The sequence below is a fragment of the Lithobates pipiens genome, unplaced genomic scaffold (genome assembly GCF_037356315.1).
Source record: "Lithobates pipiens isolate NorthernLeopardFrog02 unplaced genomic scaffold, aLitPip1_a1.2 Scaffold_25, whole genome shotgun sequence".
NCBI classification, from domain to species: Eukaryota; Metazoa; Chordata; class Amphibia; order Anura; family Ranidae; genus Lithobates; species Lithobates pipiens.
This window is the reverse complement of record NW_027507787.1, coordinates 224,125,658-224,151,304: the sequence shown is the minus strand read 5'-3', so window position 1 is coordinate 224,151,304 and position 25,647 is coordinate 224,125,658. Positions and strand designations below refer to the sequence as shown.

Here is a 25,647-nt window from a genome sequence, read left to right as displayed (position 1 = left end):
TCAGCGCTGTATGTCACGGAGCTGCTGTCAGCGCTGTATGTCACGGTGCTGCTGTCAGCGCTGTATGTCACGGAGCTGCTGTCAGCGCTGTATGTCACGGAGCTGCTGTCAGTGCTGTATGTCACGGAGCTGCTGTCAGCGCTGTATGTCACGGAGCTGCTGTCAGCGCTGTATGTCACGGAGCTGCTGTCAGCGCTGTATGTCACGGTGCTGCTGTCAGCGCTGTATGTCACGGAGCTGCTGTCAGCGCTGTATGTCACGGAGCTGCTGTCAGCGCTGTATGTCACGGAGCTGCTGTCAGCGCTGTATGTCACGGAGCTGCTGTCAGCGCTGTATGTCACGGAGCTGCTGTCAGCGCTGTATGTCACGGTGCTGATGTCAGTGCTCTGTATTACGGTGCTGCTGTCAGTGCTCTGTATCTCCTGCACCCTCTTGTTTGCCTACCCTGGTCCCTGACCTTCCCTCTCCTCCATTGCCTTCATTAGCTCCATAGTCCTGAATTGTCAGAACAATTTCCCAAATAAAAAAAAAATGCTTGTAGTTATCGATCCCAAATTCACCTCATACATGTATTATGCTATTGTCCAGGTGGTGGGACTACGTGCTACCCCCTAATAATTACCCCGTGGCCGCAAATTCGACCTAAAGGTTTGCGAAATTCGCCTCCCATTGAAGTCAATGGAGCCCGCGGCGAACGGTCGTTTTCGCGAACGTTTGTGTCCGTTCGCGTTTCGCGTTCGCGAAACGTCCCGTCGGAAGTTCGTCCATCACTATTTATGGACTGAAGAGGTGAGAGGACCCGCCAATAGACCAATAATTCCTTGAACTTGCTATTAGTAATGAGCAGAGCAGAGCACACACGGCTATGAAGGTTAACTGAGTGCAGCTAGGAACACAGTCAATAGGAGAAGTATCTGAGGACAAGCTACCTGAGGACATGCTACCAGAAATAAATGACTAGTTATGCCAACTGCAGTAGAGCAGTGTGGAGGGGTGAGCTATGTACAGAGTACAGGATTAAGGGGTGAGCTGTGTACAGAGTGCAGGATTGAGGGGTGAGCTGTGTACGGAGTGCAAGATTGAGGGGTAAGCTGTGTACAGAGTGCAGAGTTTAGGGGTGATCTGTGTATGGAGTGCAGGATTGAGGGGTGAGTTATATACAGAGTGCAGGGTTGAGGGGTGAGCTTTGCACAGAGTACCGGATTGGGGGGTAAGATATATACAGAGTGCAGGATTAAGGGGTGAGCTGTGTATGGAGTTCAGGATTGAGGGGTGAGCTGTTCACAGAGTGCAGGATTTGGGGGGGCTGTGTATGGAGTTCAGGATTTAGGGGGGATCTGTGTATGGAATGCAGGAGTTAGGGTTGTGTTCTGTACATCCAAGTCCGTCTGTATCCCCCCCAGCAAGTACAGAACTCTCCTCTGCCCAGATTCCAGTTTGGAGCTTACCCCCCGTAAGCACACAGCATTCCTTTGGCATCAACCCCCCCCCCCCCCCGTACTGAAATTTGTAAATTCACAAACTCAAAAATTCAGAAATTTGGAACCTCGATAATCCGGTTCCAAATAGTTAAGTTCTTGTTAGTTATTATTTCAGATTTTTAAATTTTGGGGTTTTTGGATTATCAAGGTTCCAAATTTCAGAATTTTTCGAATTTATGGACTGAAGAGGTGAGAGGACCCACCAATAGACATAAAATTCCTTGAACCTGCTATTAGCAATGAGCAGAGCAGAGCACACACGGATATGAAGGTTAACTGAGTGCAGCTAGGAACAGAGCCAATAGGAGAAGTATCTGAGGACAAGCTACCTGAGGACATGCTACCAGAAATAAATGACTAGTTATGCCACCTGCAATAATAATAATAATAATAATAATAATACATTTTATTTATAATGCACTTTCCATCAAAAGACCTCAAAGTGCTACATAATTACAATAAAAACAAACAAACTGCTTAATTTACAAAACATTTGCTAAAAAGAAAAGTCTTCAACCCCTTTTTAAAATTTTCAGTAGACTGAGAAACCCTCAGACTATCAGGCAAAGCATTCCACAGACGTGAGTGCAGGATTTGGGGGGGCTGTGTAATGAGTTCAGGATTTAGGGGGGATCTGTGTATGGAGTGCAGGAGTTAGGGGGCATCTGTGTACGGAGTGCATGATTTAGGGTTGTGTTGTGTACACCCAAGTCCGTCTGTCCCCCCCCCCCCCCCCAGCAAGTACAGAGCTCTCCTCTGCCCAGATTCCAGTTTGGAGCTTACACCCAGTAAATACACAGCATTCCTTTGGCATCAACCCCCCCCCCCCCTTCGTACTGAAATTTGTAAATTCATAAATTCAAAAATTCTGAAATTTGGAACCTCGATAATCTGGTTCCAAATAGTTAAGTTATTGTTAGTTATTATTTCAGATTTTCAGATTTTCGGGTTTTTGGATTATCAAGGTCCCAAATTTCTGAATTTTAGAATTTATGAATTTATGAATTTTCACATATTCGAATTTAGGAACGTTCAAAAACATTTGTTAAACTGTTTTTTGTTAATGTGGATATTTCCAAATTTGTATAAATTTGTTAAAAAACTAATTTGGAACGAAACTAATTCCACATGGCTAGTTAGCAGTTTTTTGAGAATTTTCTTTCCCAGACACACTGCCCCTCTTCCTTATATTATGGATATGATAAATTTCCAACTCAAACTAAGAAGAATATAAGAAAACACTGGATTTCTTCCAGATCAACAGATATTTTTTGGTACCTTTTACCTTTTTTTAAGAGGAATATGTACACACATTGCCGTGATGTACTGAATACATTTATTTTTATTTCTTCCAGATAAAGGAATTTAGGGCTAACAATGAAGTAAGCATTGTAAACTAAGGGATGCATGTAGCTCTAGCTGTGGACTATCATGTTAATGATTATGATTAGTTGATTATTTACACTGTCGTTTCATTATTTGCTGTGGCCTCAGTATTGAGAGTGACTGTTTACTGAAAGGTTAGTGGTCTAATAAACATAGAGTAAGATCTGCTCTAACTACCGTCCAATTGCATTGTTGAACACAGACATTAAATTATATGCAAAAGTGTTAGCAACGAGGATAAAAAATCTACTCCCAGAACTGATTAACGGAGATCAAGTAGGATTTGTACCAGGGAGGGAGGGCCGAGATAACAGTCTGCGAATGCTGTTGTTAATGGGGAAGGATAAGGAAACCAATCCTCCAACGATTTTGGTTTCGATTGATGCCGAAAAAGCTTTTGACCGAGTGGATTGGAGCTTTATAATGGAAACATTACAGACATTGGGCCTCGGCCCAAGAATGCTGAAATGGGTAAATAACCTATATACGTATCCATCAGCTAGAGTGGGGGTAAACGGGAGTATGTCGTCCACCTTTGATATGCAAAACGGTACAAGACAGGGATGTCCCCTCTCGCCTTTGCTATATGTGCTAGCTTTGGAGCCCCTATTAGCAAAAATTCGTAATAATCCAGTCATAGAAGGAATAAGAATGGGGGGAAAGAACATAAAGTGGCGGCATACGCGGACGACATACTCCTATATATGATCAACCCCCAAACGTCGTTACCAGGCATGATAAAGGAGATCAGAGATTATGGGGGCCCTTTCTAATTTTAAAATAAACCCAATTAAAACAGTTATCCTGAATATTGGACTAGATTCGCATGAAGAAGAAAAGATACGGCACAAATTCCGTTTTACATGGGAAAAAAAAGAAATAACATACCTAGGGATTAAAATAACAAAGACAATTCAGGGGTTATATCAGGCTAATTATATCCCGTTAATAAATGAAGTTAAAGCATTACTAACGAAGATGAATAAAGGAATAATATCTTGGATGGGAAGAATCAATGTGTTGAAGATGGTGGTATTACCAAAAATTACATATAAAATGCAAATGCTTCCGATAAATATTCCAATTGTTTTTTTTTAATATAATAAGAACATTATTTTTAAAATTCATATGGCAAAATAAAAAACCCAGGATAAAATTTAATTTATTAACTAGGAAAAAAAATAGGGGAGGAATGGCACTACCAGATATACACAGATATTACTTAGCAATTATTTTAACGAGATTGGTTGAATGGACAAATCAAAACACTAAAAAGAAATGGGTAAAAATGGAGGAGATATTGAATGGGTCACAATTACAAAAAAACATTTGGATTCCACCAAAATTTAGAGTAATTAGCAGTAGGACGCACAAAATCACTTTAACGGCACTGAAAAAATGGGACACAATACAGCGTAAAAACAAATGGCAATATAATTCACCATTAATCCCTCTTGAGGGAACAAGTTTTTTCACACCAGGTTACGACACACCACTAGGGAAACGAATGAGGGATTTACAATTAAAAGACATTATAAGGGAGGGGAAGTTAATGCCAAAACAAGATTTAATGACGAAGCATAATTGGCAAATGTTAAAGGATTGGGAATACCTCCAGATTCAACACTTTGTTAACTCCATCCCAAAACCAATAAGAAATGAAAAAAGGTTAACACCAATTGAAAAATTATGTATAAGGAGAACAGCAGTTAAGCATTGTGTCTCACAGTTATACGATTGTCTTTCGGAAACAGAAGGCCAAGGAAATATCCCATTTATAGCTAAATGGGAGAAAGACTTGGGCTATAAAGTCGACAAGACCCAAATGATTAACTCAGTATATGATTCCGTATTTGATATAAGATCAATGGAAGTAAATTATAAATGTTTAACAAGATGGCACTTAACACCAGATAAATTATATAGAATGGATCCCTCCAACTCCAAGTTATGTTGGAGAGAATGTAGTATACCAGGAACGATATTCCATTTCTGGTGGGAATGCCCAGTAATAAATCAATATTGGTGTAAAATAATAGAATACATAGAGAAAATAACAGGGCAAAAAATACCTTTAACCCCAGGGGAATGTTTGTTTTTAGGTGTAGATGAAAAAACGAATAAACATTTTAAAAGAAGAATACAAAACTCATTAGTACCCGTTTTACTTAATGCTGCAAAAGCCATAATACCAAAAAATTGGTTACAGGTGAAAAAACCCTTGATTAGAGATTGGATTCAAAGAATAGAATATATCAACAATATGGAATACCTAAGAAAAATGGAGGAAAATAAAATGAAAAAATACCGCAGAACGTGGGAAAAGTGGAGAATATTTAAAAAGACGAAGCATTATACTCAAGCATTAATGGAATAAAGAGTAGTGGGTACGGGGAAGTTCAACAGACGGGAGAGAAGAGGGAAGGGTGGGTGTGGTAAAATCTAATTAAATAAGGAGTTAAATAAATAAGATAAGGTAGTAAGAATATGATGGCAATGATAACCAAGTAGATGTCAGTTTTATTGTTTGTTTTTTCTTTTTCTTTAAATTTGTATGGTCTTCTCTTTTTAATGGAAAAATATTAAATTGAAATAAGTTTAAAAAGGGAAAAAAAAAAAAAGAGATTGGGAAATGAAAAAGAAATTTTGCCACAATGATGTTAAGAATAAAGAAAAAGATTCTGAGAGTTAATCTGATTAGAATCTATTAATAACAAAAATCTTACTGAGTAGAAAAAAAATAAAAATAAAAAAATAAACATAGAGTAAAGCACACTCAGATGCAGATGTCATTATTCTCTAGAAATTCAGGCAATGGGTTATGACTTCACTTTCCTCTGCTCAGCTGTTTTACATAAGAAAAGACTGCAAATTAGTGACCTGGACGATGTCACATTAGAACAGCCTTTCTTAGAAAAATGGAAAACGATATGGTGATGAGGAAAAGAATGCTGCACGCTCCTAATATGGCATCAAAAAAGCAGAATTTTTTTATTCAAAACTATACAAAAGTATTTATATTGACACATCTGTTATTGACAGATGTGTCAATATCAATACTTTTGCCTGTTGACATTTTGGTTACTAAATGATTCTTTTACTACATATGTATATTTTTTTCTTCAGAGTTGCTTGTTCGTTCTCCCAGAAGAAGACCTCTACTGTTAAAGGGCGAAACACATAGGGGTGCTTCAGTATGATTTACATACTTATATCATGCTACGTTTTTCCTTTCTGTATTCATGGATGTACGTTTATGCACATGTATTAGCCTCACCCACAGAGCTCATGTTTTAACATAAACTATGTCTTTTTGATGCTATTACTTCTTCATAATAAAATTGTATATTTTTACAAATTTTTTTTTTGGGTGGTTTAATCCCATTTATTTCTACTGAGACAGACAGCCGCTATATCCCAATATGACATGTTGGTGCGGGTCCTTGAATAAACTCTGCATGCATTCTGGGATCCGCACGCATGACATACTGGGATATAGCGGCTGTGTGTCTCAGTAGAAATAAATTGGATGCCGGCATTGGGATAGATGTAACACTTTATGCATCCCCAATCCAGTAAAAGCCAGCCCTGCATGTTAGATGCATGTCTGCAGCACGCCCTGTGTGAATGATGTATAAAGATACATTTTTCTGTCATTCTATATCATCATTATTATCATGATAATCACACAATACAGGTGCTGTGGCTCAACGCACCTGTACTGTGTTATTATCATGATGATAATGAAGATGATTGGTAATTGTAATATGACACATGGAGGGGGTTAATGTACTCACTGATGTATTACTGATCAGTGGCAATTAATTAACCCCTTTGTGCTGCATTAGTTGCACTAGTGGCCGTGATTATAAACCCCTTCATGCTGTAGCATAAAAGGGGTTAATTAACATTGATGGTGTCACTGTCATTAATGCAGCACAAAGGGGTTAATTGCCACTGGTCACAAATACATGAGTGAGTACATTAACCCTCTCCATGTGCCATATTACAATTACGATTGTAAATTATTTCACTCCCCACCCCCAAAGCGTTAACCACTTCACATGTAAGACAAGGTGTTAACTCATTAACATAACAGTGTCGGCCATAGCTAATTAACATAACAAGGTCCACCGTTAGCTCATTACCATAACAATGCCTTAGCTAAGTAAGTGATCACTCACTTGCAGTGCACTGAGCTGGCTACAAATCCATCTTGTCTTCAACCCTGCGCGCCTCTAAATCCTGACGTCACACCAGCCGGGACTAGGAAGCTCCTGTCGGGTGGAGATCACTCCGCCTGACAGGGAAGAGAAGTGACACTCGCACCGCTCTGCTGCAACTCTGCCAGTATGTAGCAGTGGCCCCGGTGTCACATAGATTCCAGACCCCCATAGGGACCTACTGGCCCCCTCTAAATGAACTGATGGGAGCCAGGGGAAGCAGAAATAAAGTCCCTGCAGCTGCATTTAGATGCCCCATTAACGCAAATCTGGTGAGATGGAGGAGGGAGAAAGCCTTGAAATAAGTACTATTTTCCTGGGGGGTAGGGGCAATTGCCCTGTTGCCCCCCCCTCTGGATCCACCCCTGCTTTGGAATTGAAGTGTGCTACTGGCACGATCAGCAGGAGAAAATGTAACCACTTGCCTAAAAAGATACGTTTAAAAAGTCCTGATATTAAAGATACAGCTGCTGCATCTACCATGAGCTTGGCATTGAATTATTTTTTTTTTAAATAACTTTTATTTAGTTATAAAATATGTAACATTTACATATATCTCAAAGCTGGTCGCTCAGCTGTCAGCTAATTGCCAGCTCCTATCTCTCCACAGTTGAAAGTAAGCGAAGGTTGCGTGGCACAATGAGGCCCTTGTGGCTGCTTTTTCTCATGATCTCTCAGATACCATCTTGGCCTGATTTCATGGTTTCTGACAAAAACAAAACAAAAAGTAACATGACTAAAAAATTTGTCAACCTAGGTCTTTACAAATATAGAATAAAGACATAGACTGAGTGATATGGGTTTCATACAGCCACAACAGCCAATTTTATTAATCAAAGCATAAAATAACATAACGTTAAAACATACCAATGAGTGGAAATTCAACAGTGTAATGCCCAACAACAAGAGGTCTTTGGGTGTCCTTAAGGCACAATTTTAACTGGAATAGTCCATGTCCTCAACCTCGCCGCAACCGGCTCGAAAACATTCCGACATCACACATACTTCCATATTCCCCTCCCCCAGGGGACCTCGCTCTTGGGAGAACCACCACTAACCAAGTGGAAGTGCCATACTTTAGATGGGCCCCACATTTTTTGTAACCATGTAATTACTGACCCCTCAAAAACCCCTTGACCCGCCAACTGCTGTGACAAAATGAGCAACATGCACCATTTAGTAGATTATTATTTTATATAGATCTATATATATATATATATATATATATATGTGTGTGTGTGTATATATATATATATATATATATATATATATATATATATATATATATTTTTTTTTTAAGCAAGCACACTAATCTAGCCGACCATTCCCTGACCTTGTTCCTCCCTTAGTCATGCAGCCCCTTCGTCCATTTTCTCACCCAGGTCTCACTATATCACTTTAATGAACTTTAGTAACATTAACCACTTGCTTACTGGGCACTTAAACCCCCCTCAGTCCCAGACCAATTTTCAGCTTTCAGCGCTGATGCACTTTGAATGACAATTGCGCGGGCATACAACACTGTACCCAAATGAAATTTCTATCATTTTTTTCCCACAAATAGAGCTTTCTTTTGGTGGTATTTAGTTACAGCTCGGAGTTTTATTTTTTGCTAAACAAACAAAAAAAGATGCAAAAAAAAAAAAAAAAAAATCATGTTTTAATAGTTTGTTATAAAATTTTGCAAACGGGTCATTTTTCTCCTTCATTGAAGTGCGCTGATAAGGCGGCACTGATAGGCTGCATTGGTGGGCACTGATGGGCTGCATTGGTGGGCACTGATAGGCTGCATTGGTGGGCACTGATAGGCTGCACTTGTGGGCACTGATAGGCATAGTTAAGGCGGCACTAATAGGCACAGATAAGGCGGCACCGATGGGCACAGATAAGGCGGCACTGATGGGCAAAGATGGGCACAGATAAGATGGCACGGATGGGTGGCACGGATAAGTGGCACGGATGGGTGGCACTGATAGGTACCACAGATAGATGGGACTGATGGGCACTGATAGGTGGCACTGATAGGTGGCTCTGATAGGTGGCACTGCTGGGCACTGATGGGCGGCACTGCTGGGTACTGATGGGCGGCACTGCTGGGCACTGATGGGCGGCACTGGGGTGCAGCACCTTTGAGGCAGATTGGGTGGCACTGTGGGTGGCACTGTGGGTGGCACTGTGGGTGGCACTGTGGGGTGGCACTGTGGGGTGGCACTGTGGGTGGCACTGTGGGGTGGCACTGTGGGCATTATGGGCACAGACGGGGGGCACTTACTTTTACTTTGTTATTTTTCAGGATGGCACTGCGGGAGGCAGGTGGGCACTGGCAGGTGGCATGTGGTGCCTTTCATTGCTGGCCGTGATCGGGACTGATGTCCCGATCACGGCCGCCGGTGATCGGCTTTTTTTTTTTCTCCTCGCGCTGTCAGCGCGAGGAGGAATAATAGCCGATTACTGGCTCCGTTCTATCACATGATCAGCTGTCATTGGCTGACAGCTGATCACGTGATAAGGGGTCGGGATCGACCCCTTACACGGATCGGTGATCAGGCGAGTCTCACGGACTCGCCGATCACAGAGCGCGCCGCGCGCGCCCCTCAGGGGGCGCGCAGGCCGCTCGTAACCAGGACGACGTCAATAGACGTAGTCCTGGAAATCTAGGTCCGCGCTAATGCCGTCATTCGGCAATAGCGCGGTACCCAAGTGGTTAAAGTGTGATGAGCATGCTAATTGACACGATACCAGTGGCAAGGTTACTGTCTCCCAAAATGTGGAACTCCTTCCATCAATCAGATAAGTTCCAAATAAATTTTTAAATTAATGTTCTGTGAATAATTTTAAAAGTCAGTAAATGGTTTGAATACATTACATGAACAAATATTTAGACTGACTTTTAAAGACAAACAAATGTAGCAAAATTCTTTTATATCTGTTTTTTATGGTTTCTAAAATCTTTTCAGGCACTATGCGGTCATCTTCCCTGCCGAGATTCGCTCCAAGCATTCTGAAACCATATGTATACACCTGGAGGGGACCCAGGGGGAGAGCAGAGTAAAGATATCCTTACATCTGGAAGAAAATAACACAACCCTTGTGGAGAAGAGATTCAAGCAAGACTCCATATTCACCTGTGTTCCACTCAGGGTAACAAAAGTCTGCATTTAAAAAAGGCATAACATTTGGCATGAAGGAGAAAAATATACAGAGGGTCTACATGGCTAAGGGGATGATTAAGGCAGGAGAAGATTGAGATGTGGGGCTGTGGTAAGGAATGAGGTCCAAACTGGCTGGGATTTGAGATTCACAATATAGGTCCTGTGGAGAATGCTGGGACTTCATCCCAGAAAGTGCAAGCACTGATGGTTATTTTCCATCTGCCCATCCCTCGGGTAAGGTTTGAGTGAAGACTGAAATTGGAGGAGATGGTAAGAAAAGTGTCACAGCTTGGCTTAAATTTGTAGTAAAACGCCCTTGTTGACTTGTACCTACAGGTAAGCCTATATTAAAGGCTTACCTGTAAGTACAGTAAATATTGCAAGTTTAGCAGATATTTACTTTATAAGCAGCCGGTGACGTCACTGGCGCAGAGTTGCGCTGTGGCCGTGACTCCCACATGCATGCGCAAGAGTGATGTCATTGCAGCTCGGCCATTCAAACAGCCGAAGGAAGACCGGGTGAAGATGGAGGGCTTCATTCTAAAGTAAGTCTATGCGAAGCATACTAGCAGAGTATGCTATTATCCTGCAGGGGACCATTTTTTTTTCTTTTTCTTTTTTTCTGCGATTTACTACCGCTTTAAGCGGGTTTAGAGGGTCAGTGAAAAACTTTGAATCAGGGCAGGGATAACCATTCAGCAAAATAAGCACATGTCCAAGGCATCAAGGGAAGGGTACACTGCATATTTTTCTGCATAGCTATCATGCCCTTAAAAGATAAGTGAACATTCAGGCTGGGTTCACACTTATGCAAATTGGATGTGGGGTTTTTCCGCATCCAATTCGCATGACAAGAGAGTGTGACCAGCTCTCAATGCCGTCCACACTGGAAAAGGGACCTGGGTGTCTTTGGCTCCGTCTCAGGTCCGAATTCAGGCAAAAATTTGGAACCCGATTCGCCCCTAAAATGGAGAACAGGGACACACTGGAGCCCTTACTGCGAGCCGCAGCTAGTGTGAACCCGGCCCCAACACAATGGCCTTAATTTTTAGATCCTCATAGACTTGGGGCGTAAAGTATAAGTAAATAATTTGCTTACAGGGTTTTAAGTTGAAAGTTAAAAGTGTATTAACATCAAAGTTAGAATTTTTTTTTAATGAAAGGGTTTTAAGAACAGTTTTCAATTTTTGTTAACATCAAAGTGTGAATTTGTGAATATCAAAGGAAGAATTCCTAAAACAAACAGTAAAAATATATTTTTTTTTCAGCCAATAGGAAAAATATTCATCTCTTTTTTCATCTGCTTCCGTTTCTGCTTCTGCTTTTCATCTGTCATTTCCTTATGTAAATTATGTAAATTATATTTTCTCCTGAGCAGATACAGCGACAAAACGCCCATAGAAACGCTCGTTGTCGCTTGAATCGAGCGTTTCCATTAGTTTCTATGGGAATAAAAACGCCCAAATGAGCCCGATTCGCGCGACAAAAAAGGGTCCGGAACTTGTTTGAGCTTCAGGCGTAGGGCTTCAGGCGACTTTGAGTGGAGATGTGAACCATCTCCATTGAGAATAATGGATTTTTTCCCCTCCAGCGTTTTGTAGCTTCAGGCTTCAAGCGATAAAACGCTCAGGTGTGAATGGGGTCTAAATCTGCATTAATTAAATAACTGTTTTCCCTCATTATTTCTTGATAGAAAACCTTGGTCACTTTCTTGATTTTGATGCATGCCCAATCTGTTAAATAAATACAATTAAAAGGTTTTTATTCAATATAGTTGTGGGGTCTGGCTTCTTCTGATCAAGCAGAGAACATTGGGGATCACAAGCAGGCACGCTATCGTTCTCTGTTCTAAACATATATGGCCAAAATGAGAAAACCTCCTCCCATGTTTGTGAACATTGTAATAAGACTTTTTTTCCAAATAGGGCAGCGGATAGAACAATGATGATAAGTCTGAACCCATAGTCCTAGCATACAATCAAAGCTTATTTCACATCCGTTCAACAATCATTTATTAGGAGAAATAAAAATGAGTGCTGATTGGTTACTGTAATTAACAAGTTGTACTCTCATTAACCACTTAAGGACCGTCGTATTGCCATTGTACGTCATCGCAATGGCACAGGCAGGCACAAGCACGTACATGTACGTGCCTGCCTTCCAGCGGGTGGGGGGTCCGATCGGACCCCCTCCCGCTGGATACGGCGGTCCGGTTCGCTTCAGGAGCGATCCGAGATGAGGGGATGGCTGTTGGTTTCTGGCCATCCCCTCTCGATCGCTCCTGGCGAATGAGAAGCTTCCTCCCACTGTTTATTGTATACACAGGCAGGGAGGAAGTGATGTCATTCTCCTCGGGGCGGTCTTATTGACCGGACTACGAGGAGAAGACAAAGTAAGTGTGCACCAACACTACACTGACATGTAGGCACACACAAGCACACAAACCCCCCCCGATCCCCCCCGATCGCCCCCCAATCCCCCCCGCCCCCCCTCCCCCCCAGTCAAAGTGTCATTGATTGCAGTGATCATTTATTTACTGATCACTGCATTCAGTGTCAGTTGTAACAGTAAAAACTGTCAGGGCAGTTAGTGTTAGGTCCAGGGTAGCCCCCTACCACCCCCAAATAAAGGTTTAACCCCCTGATTGCCCCTAGAGTTAACCCTTTCACCCCCTTTTGCCAGTGTCACTAAGCGATCATTTTTCTGATCGCTGCATTAATGTCGCCAGTGTCGCTAGGTAGCTAGTTATTTTTTTAGGTTCACCGCCAGGTTTTTATATCGCTAGGTACCCCGATATACTACCCAATAATGGTTTTAACCCCCTGATTGCCCCTAGTTAACCCTTTCACCCCCTTTTGCCAGTGTCACTAAGCAATCGTTTTTCTGATCGCTGCATTAGTGTCACTAGTGCCGCTAGGTAGCTAGTTATTTTTTTAGGTTCACCGCCAGGTTTTTATAGCGCTAGGTACCCCCATATACTACCCAATAATGGTTTAAACCCCCTGATTGCCCCTAGTTAACCCTTTCACCAGCGATCACAGTATAAGTGTCACTGGTGACGCTGGTTAGCCAGTTAGTTATTTAGGTTCCCCGTCAGGTTTTTATATAGCGCCAGGGACCCCCATATACTACCTAATAAAAATTTGAACCCCCTGATTGCCCCTAGTTAACCCTTTCACCAGTGATCACCGTATAAGTGTTACGGGTGACTCTGGTTAGTTTGCTTTTTATAGCATCAGGGCACCCACCATTTATTACCCAATAAAGGTTTAACCCCCTGATCACCCAGCGGGTGATATCAATTAGGTTTTAGGGTCAGGGTCTGCGTCGCCCCAGGCAGTGCTAGGTTAGTGCCAGTACCGCTAACACCCACGCGCAAAGCATACACCTCCCGTAGTGGTATAGAATCTGAACAGATCAATATCTGATCTGATCAGATCTATACTAGCATCCCCAGCAGTTTAGGGTTCCAAAAAAACGCATTGTTAGCAGTATCAGCCCAGATACCTGCTAGCACCTGCGTTTTGCCCCTCTGCCCAGCCCACCCAAGTGCAGTATCGATCGATCACTGTCACTTACAAAACACTAAACACATAACTGCAGCGATCGCGGAGTCAGGCCTGATCCCTGCGATCGCTAACAGTTTTTTTGGTAGCATTTTATATTTAAATCCGGAAGGCAGTGCTTGGTTTTCGGGGTCCCGTACATGGCTAGGCTCCCAAAAAGTCCCCCACATGTGGTATCCCCGTACTCGGGAGAAGCAGCAGAATTTATTTTGGGGTGTAATTTGACTTATGCCCATAGCATGTGTGAGCAATATATCATTTAGTGACAACTTTGTGCAAAAAAAAAAAAAAATTAAAATTCCTGCAACTTGTGGCAAAATATAAAATATTTCATGGACTCAACATGCCTCTCAGTAAATAGCTTGGGGTATCTACTTTCCAAAATGGGGTCATTTGGGGGGTTTTGTGTTATTTTGGCATTTTATGGCCTTCGAAACTATGATAGGTAGTGAGGAGTGAAATCAAAAATTTGCACCCTTAGAAACCCTGAAGGCAGTGATTGGTTTTCGGGGTGCCGTACGTGGCTAGACTCCCAAAAAGTCCCACATATGTGGTATCCCCGTACTCAGTAGAAGCAGCAGAATATATTTTGAGGTGCAATTCCACATATAACTATGGCATGTGTGAGCAATATATCATTTAGTGACAACTTTAAACTTTTTTTTTTTTTGTGTGTCATTATTCAATCACTTGGGACAAAAAAAAAATATTCAATGGGCTCAACATGCCTCTCCACAACTTCCTTGGGGTGTCTACTTTCCAAAATGGGGTCATTGGGGAGGGGTTTGTACTGCCCTGCCATTTTAGCACCTCAAGAAATGAGATAGGCAGTCGTAAATTAAAAGCTGTGTAAATTCCAGAAAATGTACTCTAGTTTGTAGACGCTATAACTTTTGCGCAAACCAATAAATATACGCTTATTGACATTTTTTTTACTAAAGACATGTGGTTGAATAAATTTTGCCCTAACTGTTTGACTAAAATTGAGTTTATTTCTTATAACAAAAAGTAGAAAATATAATTTTTTCTCAAAATTTTCGGTCTTTTTCCATTTATATCGCAAAAAATAAAAATCGCAGAGGCAATCAAATACCATCAAAAGAAAGCTCTATTTGTGGGAAGAAAAGGACGCAAATTTCGTTTGGGTACAACATTGCATGAACGCGCAATTACCAGTTAAATCAGTGCAGTGCGAAATTGTAAAAAGACCTCTGGTCCTTAGGCTGTTTATTGGTCCGGGGCTGAAGTGGTTAAAGGAAAATTTTAATAGTTTGGGGTCAATTATTACATTTTTTTCAAGTGAGGGACACTTATGACATTATGATTTTTCTAAAGAAAAATAAAATAAAAGGGAAGGTGTTTTGCATTTCAAAAGTATAAAATATATCAATCAGAACAGAGTAGAGAGGGAGATGAAGGAGTAGAGAGGGAGATGAAGTAGGAGTAGAGAGGGAGATGAAGGAGGAGTAGGAGCCACTGCTCTGCTTCATTCGTATGTGTGTGTTAATCTCATGAAGACAAAGATGGCATGTACAGTAAAAAGACAGCTGAGATCTCCACCTGCAGAGTATATATAATAATACAAAACCTGGACCTTTTTAACACCCTCTTTAGGGTTAAAAGTGCGCCTGCCCCAAGAGCACCGGTAAAGCACCTCTCGGGCCCTAGCGGGGGGGGGGGGGGTTAGATTGAATGACTCTAAAGTACCACGCACTTCATCCCTGATATTGAGAATGAATAGAAATACGAGGATGGGATTATAGCGGTGCTCAAATAATGAGAAATATATATAGATCTTTATTCTTAAATAAAATAGAGAAAAGGTTCAACACAATTATTTAACAGAGCATATGCAATTCACCTTTTACTGGTCGCTGGTGTCCCACAGGGGTGCAGATGGTCAAAAGTAGATGTTATATCTCAACATGTTTCTCCAGCATTGGCTTCCTCAGGGATTATTCAGGACCACCAGTTGACACAGCTCTAGGACTGATTAGATACAAAAAGGTTTTTATCAATACCTTTATTTTACGCTTTATGATTCTACATCACTATTGGTTTAAGCTCTTGTATGTCTTATAATAGTTATAATCCCTTATCACTTTTTACTTTTATGAATATTCTTGAAAATTGTAAATTACCACAAGAAGGTACGGCATTTTCAATCAGTCACAAAAATAAAGCTTGTATATATGAATGATAGGTTGACACTGTCCACGGCTGTCTGCAGCTGTTCACATGGAAATCACACACAGGATGATTTCCTGCAGTTAGGGACAAATGTGTGCCCCCAGACCCAGACATTTCACGTGCTGGGGTGCACTTCTGTTCCTAACCGACAGCCAGATGTGGACAGTGTCAGCTTGTCATTGATTTGTACAGGCTTCCTGTCTGCAGCAGATGAAAACACCCGCCCATACCTGCTGCAGAAATACATTAATCTGAACAGTGCACAATCCTGATCAGCTGTGTGCACGAGCCCCAATAAATGAATAAAGAAAAGAAAAAAGAAAATAAATAAAAGCATTATACACACTATTTAAAAAAAATAAAAATTCATAATAGTGAAAGTGATCTGTGTATTGAACTGTCTAGCTCAGCTTCAGTTTTTAACTTGTTTAGCTGGTTTACCCAAAGGACTTTAGTGTCCTAGAGAACAAGGCCATCTTTCTGACCACCTCTTATGTCGTGACCGTCTTGTCAGCAACAGTTGGACATCGGAGTAGTGGTGAACCTCCTAAAGGATACCATTCATTGACCAACTACAGAATCCGATAAGTATTTGTTTTCTTCTGGATATGGATTTGTCCCTATATATCACTTACTTTGGATTACAATGAGACCTTGTGGGAGTACGGTTGATGATGTTTTGTTATGACAATATTTTTATGATACAGTGCGAGGGAGACAGCTCAGGACATGGATTGTCTCACTAGTGACTGTGTGGAATCCTAAAATTCATGCTATTTACACTTGCTCCTGACTCCTCTGCACCACTGACATAACCTCTTTTTTCTTTTTTTTTTATTGTATTTTTATTAGTTTTTGCAAAAAGGAAAAAGAACACAGTACAAAGGAAAAATATATGCAACAAGAGGTGTGATATACAGATGAGATGTCCAAATTAACATAGAACTGAAGATAACTGTAGGGTATACATAGATGAAATCGGCATGTAAAATCATCATAAGGAGGTCATACAAACAATCGCCTGTGCAATGAACGTGTAGCATCAGGAAACTCATATGGAACACCATGTAGATTGGGTCACACAGGGGAGACATATATGAAGGCATATCAATAGTTTAAGACATACATTAAGACATAGAGCCTGGTAGGGGTGCTCCAAATTCTGATTGATCCCATGGTTCTCATATCTTATTAAATTGTGGAATATTGAAAATACCAAAAATGTCATTTCTCTCTTAGGGGGTCGGTGATTGATAATTATCCACGGTAATGATTTCAGTTTTATGGCTGGGGCATATTCCTCCAATTTCACCCATTGCTTACATTCTGCATTATGGAACCAGTCTACTATCCTAGACACAAATACAGAGCGAAGAAATTTTGAAAAATCTGGAAGAGCCAAACATGCATCTTTCTTTGCCCTAGTTAATATGTCTCTTCTAATTCGAGCTGACTTATGTGCCCATATAAATCTCCCAATGGCCTTACGCAACTGATCCAGTAAATTTATTGGAGAATAGTGATGGCCGAACGGTTCGCCCGGCGGTCGTTTCGCGGCGAATTTCCGACATTCGCGGTCCGCACGTTCGAACGCCTTTTTCCGTCGTTCGCCGCGGCGGACTTACGTGTTTAATGTATACAAGAACTTTAACCTTTGGTGACACGTTTATCATGTGATACAGGACAGCCAATTGAGACATGACAGCACATGGACACTTGTACATTCCCCCTAACCTATAAATACACCCGATCCGGTGGCCATTTTACATTCTTTCTTCTGTTACGATAGGGACAGGTTCCTGTGTGGAGTAGGGAGAGATAAACCACTAGCTATTTGGTACACAAAAGTTCTTTTCAGGACTGGTATAGGTGTTAGGTGTTGATAGGTTTGCTGTGCTGCTGATTCTTGCAGCAGCCTGAGTGTCTTTTGTTAGTTTAGAGAAAGGGAAAGGACGGTGTATGCTACAGGGACAGCCAGATTAGTCTTTCATCATCATCATCATCATCATCATCATTAGCTGTTACTATCAAGGTCCACAAAAGAGCTGTTCCAGTAACCACTAATTAGTGATGGACGAACTTCCGACGGGACGTTTCGCGAACGCGAAATGCGAACGGACCCAAACGTTCGCGAAACCGACCGTTCGCCGCGGGCCCCATTGACTTCAATGGGAGGCGAACTTTGCAAACCTTCATGTCGAATTTGCGGCCACGTGGTAATTATTAGGGGGTAAAACGTAGTCCCACCATCTGGACAATGACATAATACATGTATGAGGTGAATTTGGGATCGATAACTACAAGCATTTTTATTTTATTTGGGAAATTGTTCTAACAATTCAGGACTATGGAGCTAATGAAGGCAATGGAGGAGAGGGAAGGTCAGGGACCAGGGTAGGCAAAGAAGAGGGTGCAGGAGATGATCACCAGCAGCGTGACATACCGGAATGACACATGCACCGTGATAGAGGCATCTGACAGCAGCACCGTAATACAGAGCACTGACAGCAGCACCGTGACATACAGCGCTGACAGCAGCACCGTGACATACAGCGCTGACAGCAGCACCGTGACATACAGCGCTGACAGCAGCACCGTGACATACAGCGCTGACAGCAGCACCGTGACATACAGCGCTGACAGCAGCACCGTGACATACAGCGCTGACAGCAGCACCGTGACATACAGCGCTGACAGCAGCACCGTGACATACAGCGCTGACAGCAGCACCGTGACATACAGCGCTGACAGCAGCACCGTGACATACAGCGCTGACAGCAGCACCGTGACATACAGCACTGACAGCAGCACCGTAAGCAGCCCCAGGAGGAAGTCAGCACAGCACAGGGATGGTGTGATCCCCTCATAATAAGAACCCCCAGGAGGAAGTCAGCACAGCACAGGGATAGTGTGATCCCTTCATAATAAGAACCCCCAGGAGGAAGTCAGCACAGCACAGGGATATCATAAGCAGCCCCAGTAGAAATATGACACCGCTCAACCTCTTCAAAGAGGAGGGTAGGGGCATATAGTACGGTGTGCTTTTTTGGGTCAAGGAAGTGAGCCAAATGAATTAAGAAGGTCTGTGTGCTTGATTAAAAAAATAGTTTATAGACATATACATGGTCTACTGGTCACATGTGTTGAATTCCTCCGAGATCCATGCCTCATTCATTTTTAGAAATGTGAGGTAGTTAACACTGTGGTGAGCTAGGCGAGTACGCTTATCGGTCACAATCCCCCCTGCTGCGCTGAACGTCCTTTCGGACAGGACACTGGATGAGGGGCAAGCCAACAGTTCGATTGCAAATTGGGCAAGCTCTGGCCAGAGGTCAAGCCTGCCCACCCAGTAGTCTAGGGGTTCATCACTCCTCAGAGCGTCCACATCGGCCGTTAACCCAATGTAGTCGGACACCTGACGGTCTAGGCGTTCCCTGATGCTGGATCCGGATGACACCTGTCGATGGGTCGGCTGAAAGAATGACCTCATATCCGAAGTCACCAACACATCTTCAAACCGGCCTCTTCTTGCAGGCGCTGTTGGATTGGTACCCGCAAATCCTTCTCTGGGAGTGGGAATTGCTCCTCTGCCAGCGCACGCAAAAGCAGAATGCAGCATTTCTCGAAGCAAGGCCTGGAAGTGCTGCATTCTGACAGCCCTCTGCGACGGCGGTAACATTTCCGCCATTTTGTGTTTGTACCGGGGGTCTAAGTACGTTGCCACCCAGTACTGGTCCTTGACCCTCATGCTTTTTATACGGGGGTCCCTATTAAAACACTGGAGCATGAAGGCCCCCATTTGCACTAAAGTGGAAGCGGTGTGGTGGCCTGGCTCCTGCTCATCATCCAGGATAATGTCGTCCTCTTCATTCTCCTCTCCCCATCCTCGCACAACAGGGATCCCAGAAAGGTTTAAAGCATGCTCTTCTTGCTCCTGCTCATCCGCCCCGGCACCATCCTCCTCTGACTCCTCATCAGACTCCTGTTGTTGACTTGTCTCAGATAGAGTAGCCCCCCCTGGGAATTCATCCAGCATTGCGACTTCCTCATCTTCCCGCTCCTGCTCCTCCACAGCCTGATCAATGACACGACGCAATGCACGCTCCAGAAAGAAGGCATAAGGTACCATGTCACTGATGGCGCCATGGCTGCGACTGACCAGTTTGGTGATCTCCTCAAATGGCCGCAGAAGTCTGCATGTGTCGCGCATGAGCAGCCACTGGCGCGGTGAAAAAAAACCCAGCTCCCCAGAACCGTTTCTTTCGCAGAGTTCATACAGGTAGACGTTAACTGCACGTTTCTGCTGGAGCAGCCTATCAAGCATATAGAAGGTTGAGTTCCATCGCGTCGGGCAATCGCAAATAAGACGTCTGACCGGCAGATGGTGTCGCCGCTGAATGTCAGCAAGGCGAGCCATGGCCGTGTAAGATCTTCTGAAATGGGCCGAGATTTTCCTTGCCTGCCGCAAGATGTCCTGGACCCCAGGGTATTTGACAAGGAATCGCTGCACGACCAAGTTTAAGACGTGTGCCATGCACGGCACGTGCGTGATTTTGCCCTGTTTCAATGCGCTAAGCAGATTGGCACCGTTGTCACACACCACTTTACCAACTGTCAAATTGAGCGGTGTTAGCCACTCATCTGCCTGTGAACGCAAAGCTGAAAGGAGTGCCGGGCCAGTGTGGCTCTTTGCTTCCAGGCACAACAGACGCAGCACGGCATGGCAACGTCTCACCTGGCATGTGGAATAGGTTCTGGGGAGCTTGGGCGGTGCAGTGGAAGAGACGCTAGCAGCGGAAAAGGAGGAGGCAGCTGAGGAGGAGAGGGAGGAGGATGGAGTAGGAGGAGGAGAAGAAGAGTCAGGCCTGCATGCAATCCGTGGCGGTAAAACCAAATCTACACGGGTGCCACGGGTTACATGCTTGACGGCCGTCAGAAGGTTCACCCAGTGGGCAGTAAAACTGATATACCTTCCCTGCCCGTGTTTGCTAGACCACGTGTCTGTGGTCAGATGTATCTTGGCACCGACACTGTGTGCCAGAGATACATTCACTTGCCGCTGAACATGGCCATATAGCTCTGGGATGCCCTTCTCTGAGAAATACTTCCTTCCTGGGACCTTCCATTGTGGTGTTCCAATGGCCACAAATTTGCGAAAGGCCTCCGAGTCCACCAGTTTATATGGCAGTAGTTGGCGGGCTATGAGTTCTGACAAGCCAGCCGCCAACCGTTGGGCAAGAGGGTTATCCGGCATCATCATTTTTTTACGCTCAAACATTAGGCCCACGGAAGCCTGCCTTTTTGCAGAAAAATGTGAGCTTGGCGTGATGGAAGGTGGAGTGGAGGACAATTGTGAGGAGAGAGGAGAAGGAGAAGTAGAAGACGAGGCTGGACGGTGAGAGCCTGCAGTGTGGCTTTGTGTGTTCCGTTGCTCCCACTGGGCTCGGTGATGGCTGCTCATGTGCCTTCTTAAGGCGGTCGTCCCTAGGTGAGTATTGGGCTTACCGCGACTAACGCGTTGACTGCAAAGATTGCAGATGGCAACGCTATTGTCAGCAGCGGACACGTTAAAAAAAGCCCACACTGCGGAGCCATGTGCCGGTGTCCTGGGAGCGCCAGATGTGACCGTACATGGTCGATGACTCGCTCCTGATACATTTGCAGTCTGCTTTGTCCCTGCTGTGCAATGTAAGTCATTGCTGCTTCTCCTCCCTATCTGCTGGTCCATATCTCCCTCTGAACTCCCCTCCTCTTCCTCTCTTGTGGGCACCCACGTGACATCACTAGACACGTCATCATCAACGTCACCTTCCCCACCGCTATAAGTAGAGATCTCGGAGTAGGCAGCAACACCGGGGACCAACCTCCTCCTTGGGCTGATCTGGGTACTGGCGTCAGACTGCTGAGTAGCGCTTGTTGCTACCTCCTCTTCCTGATCCAATACCAAGAGTGGCTGCGCATCAGAAATGTCCTCTTGATATGGATCGGAAAATAATTCCAGTGACTCAAGCGGAAGGTATGTGGTGGTGGTGGTGGTGGTCGTGTTGTTGGTGGTAGTGTCTTTGGGGGTGCACATAGCAGAGAGTGAAGAAGAGGGTGCAGATCGAGAGGATGAGGAGGGTGCAGAAGAGTAAGGCTGAGCGAGCCACTCAACCAAGTCTGGTGCATCCTTTAAAGTAATTGAACGCACCTTCTGCAACTTCCCACTTTGGCTCAAGCCTGTTGCTCCTGCCCTACCCCTACCACCCCTGCGGAAGGGCCTGCCTCTTCCTCTGCATGTCATTTTTTAAATGACCCTGTGACAAAACTCTTAGTCCCTATACCGCTGAAGGACTGCTGCAGTATAGGTGAGCGGTCAGCAGTGGTGCACGTCAACCCTATCTATTGTGGACCTATAGCGGTCCTTACAGAACAGCAGACTGTACCGCACTCAAGCCTATGTACCGTAGCACCCTATACCAAGTTACCAGTCCTTATAAGAACTTTTGTGGACCAAGCAGGTTGTGTATTAGTGTTTAGCAGACTGTACGTCAGTCCCTATACCGCTGAAGGACTGCTGCAGTATAGGGCAGCGGTCAGCAGTGGTGCACGTCAACCCTATCTATTGTGGACCGATAGCGGTCCTTACAGAACAGCAGACTGTACCGCACTCAAGCCTATGTACCGTAGCACCCTATACCAAGTTACCAGTCCTTATAAGAACTTTTGTGGACCAAGCAGGTTGTGTATTAGTGTTTAGCAGACTGTACGTCAGTCCCTATACCGCTGAAGGACTGCTGCAGTATAGGGCAGCGGTCAGCAGTGGTGCACGTCAACCCTATCTATTGTGGACCGATAGCGGTCCTTACAGAACAGCAGACTGTACCGCACTCAAGCCTATGTACCGTAGCACCCTATACCAAGTTACCAGTCCTTATAAGAACTTTTGTGGAACAAGCAGGTTGTGTGTTAGTGATTAGCAGACTGTACGTCAGTCCCTATACCGCTGAAGGACTGCTGCAGTATAGGTGAGCGGTCAGCAGTGGTGCACGTCAACCCTATCTATTGTGGACCGATAGCGGTCCTTACAGAACAGCAGACTGTACCGCACTCAAGCCTATGTACCGTAGCACCCTATACCAAGTTACCAGTCCTTATAAGAACTTTTGTGGAACAAGCAGGTTGTGTGTTAGTGATTAGCAGACTGTACGTCAGTCCCTATACCGCTGAAGGACTGCTGCAGTATAGGTGAGCGGTCAGCAGTGGTGCACGTCAACCCTATCTATTGTGGACCGATAGCGGTCCTTACAGAACAGCAGACTGTACCGCACTCAAGCCTATGTACCGTAGCACCCTATACCAAGTTACCAGTCCTTATAAGAACTTTTGTGGACCAAGCAGGTTGTGTATTAGTGTTTAGCAGACTGTACGTCAGTCCCTATACCGCTGAAGGACTGCTGCAGTATAGGGCAGCGGTCAGCAGTGGTGCACGTCAACCCTATCTATTGTGGACCGATAGCGGTCCTTACAGAACAGCAGACTGTACCGCACTCAAGCCTATGTACCGTAGCACCCTATACCAAGTTACCAGTCCTTATAAGAACTTTTGTGGAACAAGCAGGTTGTGTGTTAGTGATTAGCAGACTGTACGTCAGTCCCTATACCGCTGAAGGACTGCTGCAGTATAGGTGAGCGGTCAGCAGTGGTGCACGTCAACCCTATCTATTGTGGACCGATAGCGGTCCTTACAGAACAGCAGACTGTACCGCACTCAAGCCTATGTACCGTAGCACCCTATACCAAGTTACCAGTCCTTATAAGAACTTTTGTGGAACAAGCAGGTTGTGTGTTAGTGATTAGCAGACTGTACGTCAGTCCCTATACCGCTGAAGGACTGCTGCAGTATAGGTGAGCGGTCAGCAGTGGTGCACGTCAACCCTATCTATTGTGGACCGATAGCGGTCCTTACAGAACAGCAGACTGTACCGCACTCAAGCCTATGTACCGTAGCACCCTATACCAAGTTACCAGTCCTTATAAGAACTTTTGTGGACCAAGCAGGTTGTGTATTAGTGTTTAGCAGACTGTACGTCAGTCCCTATACCGCTGAAGGACTGCTGCAGTATAGGGCAGCGGTCAGCAGTGGTGCACGTCAACCCTATCTATTGTGGACCGATAGCGGTCCTTACAGAACAGCAGACTGTACCGCACTCAAGCCTATGTACCGTAGCACCCTATACCAAGTTACCAGTCCTTATAAGAACTTTTGTGGAACAAGCAGGTTGTGTGTTAGTGATTAGCAGACTGTACGTCAGTCCCTATACCGCTGAAGGACTGCTGCAGTATAGGTGAGCGGTCAGCAGTGGTGCACGTCAACCCTATCTATTGTGGACCGATAGCGGTCCTTACAGAACAGCAGACTGTACCGCACTCAAGCCTATGTACCGTAGCACCCTATACCAAGTTACCAGTCCTTATAAGAACTTTTGTGGACCAAGCAGGTTGTGTATTAGTGTTTAGCAGACTGTACGTCAGTCCCTATACCGCTGAAGGACTGCTGCAGTATAGGGCAGCGGTCAGCAGTGGTGCACGTCAACCCTATCTATTGTGGACCGATAGCGGTCCTTACAGAACAGCAGACTGTACCGCACTCAAGCCTATGTACCGTAGCACCCTATACCAAGTTACCAGTCCTTATAAGAACTTTTGTGGAACAAGCAGGTTGTGTATTAGTGTTTAGCAGACTGTACGTCAGTCCCTATACCGCTGAAGGACTGCTGCAGTATAGGGCAGCGGTCAGCAGTGGTGCACGTCAACCCTATCTATTGTGGACCGATAGCGGTCCTTACAGAACAGCAGACTGTACCGCACTCAAGCCTATGTACCGTAGCACCCTATACCAAGTTACCAGTCCTTATAAGAACTTTTGTGGAACAAGCAGGTTGTGTGTTAGTGATTAGCAGACTGTACGTCAGTCCCTATACCGCTGAAGGACTGCTGCAGTATAGGTGAGCGGTCAGCAGTGGTGCACGTCAACCCTATCTATTGTGGACCGATAGCGGTCCTTACAGAACAGCAGACTGTACCGCACTCAAGCCTATGTACCGTAGCACCCTATACCAAGTTACCAGTCCTTATAAGAACTTTTGTGGACCAAGCAGGTTGTGTATTAGTGTTTAGCAGACTGTACGTCAGTCCCTATACCGCTGAAGGACTGCTGCAGTATAGGGCAGCGGTCAGCAGTGGTGCACGTCAACCCTATCTATTGTGGACCGATAGCGGTCCTTACAGAACAGCAGACTGTACCGCACTCAAGCCTATGTACCGTAGCACCCTATACCAAGTTACCAGTCCTTATAAGAACTTTTGTGGAACAAGCAGGTTGTGTGTTAGTGATTAGCAGACTGTACGTCAGTCCCTATACCGCTGAAGGACTGCTGCAGTATAGGTGAGCGGTCAGCAGTGGTGCACGTCAACCCTATCTATTGTGGACCGATAGCGGTCCTTACAGAACAGCAGACTGTACCGCACTCAAGCCTATGTACCGTAGCACCCTATACCAAGTTACCAGTCCTTATAAGAACTTTTGTGGACCAAGCAGGTTGTGTATTAGTGTTTAGCAGACTGTACGTCAGTCCCTATACCGCTGAAGGACTGCTGCAGTATAGGG

General features: G+C 44.3%; 1 protein-coding gene across 2 annotated transcripts in view; it reads left to right on the top strand.

Moving 5' to 3' along the window:
- LOC143930916 (alpha-2-macroglobulin-like) overlaps positions 1 to 25,647 on the top strand; it is a 299,885-nt gene that overhangs the window by 13,803 nt on the left and 260,435 nt on the right. For both annotated transcript variants that reach the window (XM_077455603.1, XM_077455602.1), the window contains exon 2: positions 10,048 to 10,231. In XM_077455603.1, the coding sequence (XP_077311729.1) occupies positions 10,048 to 10,231 (184 nt within the window). The remainder of the gene's footprint in view (positions 1 to 10,047; positions 10,232 to 25,647) is intronic.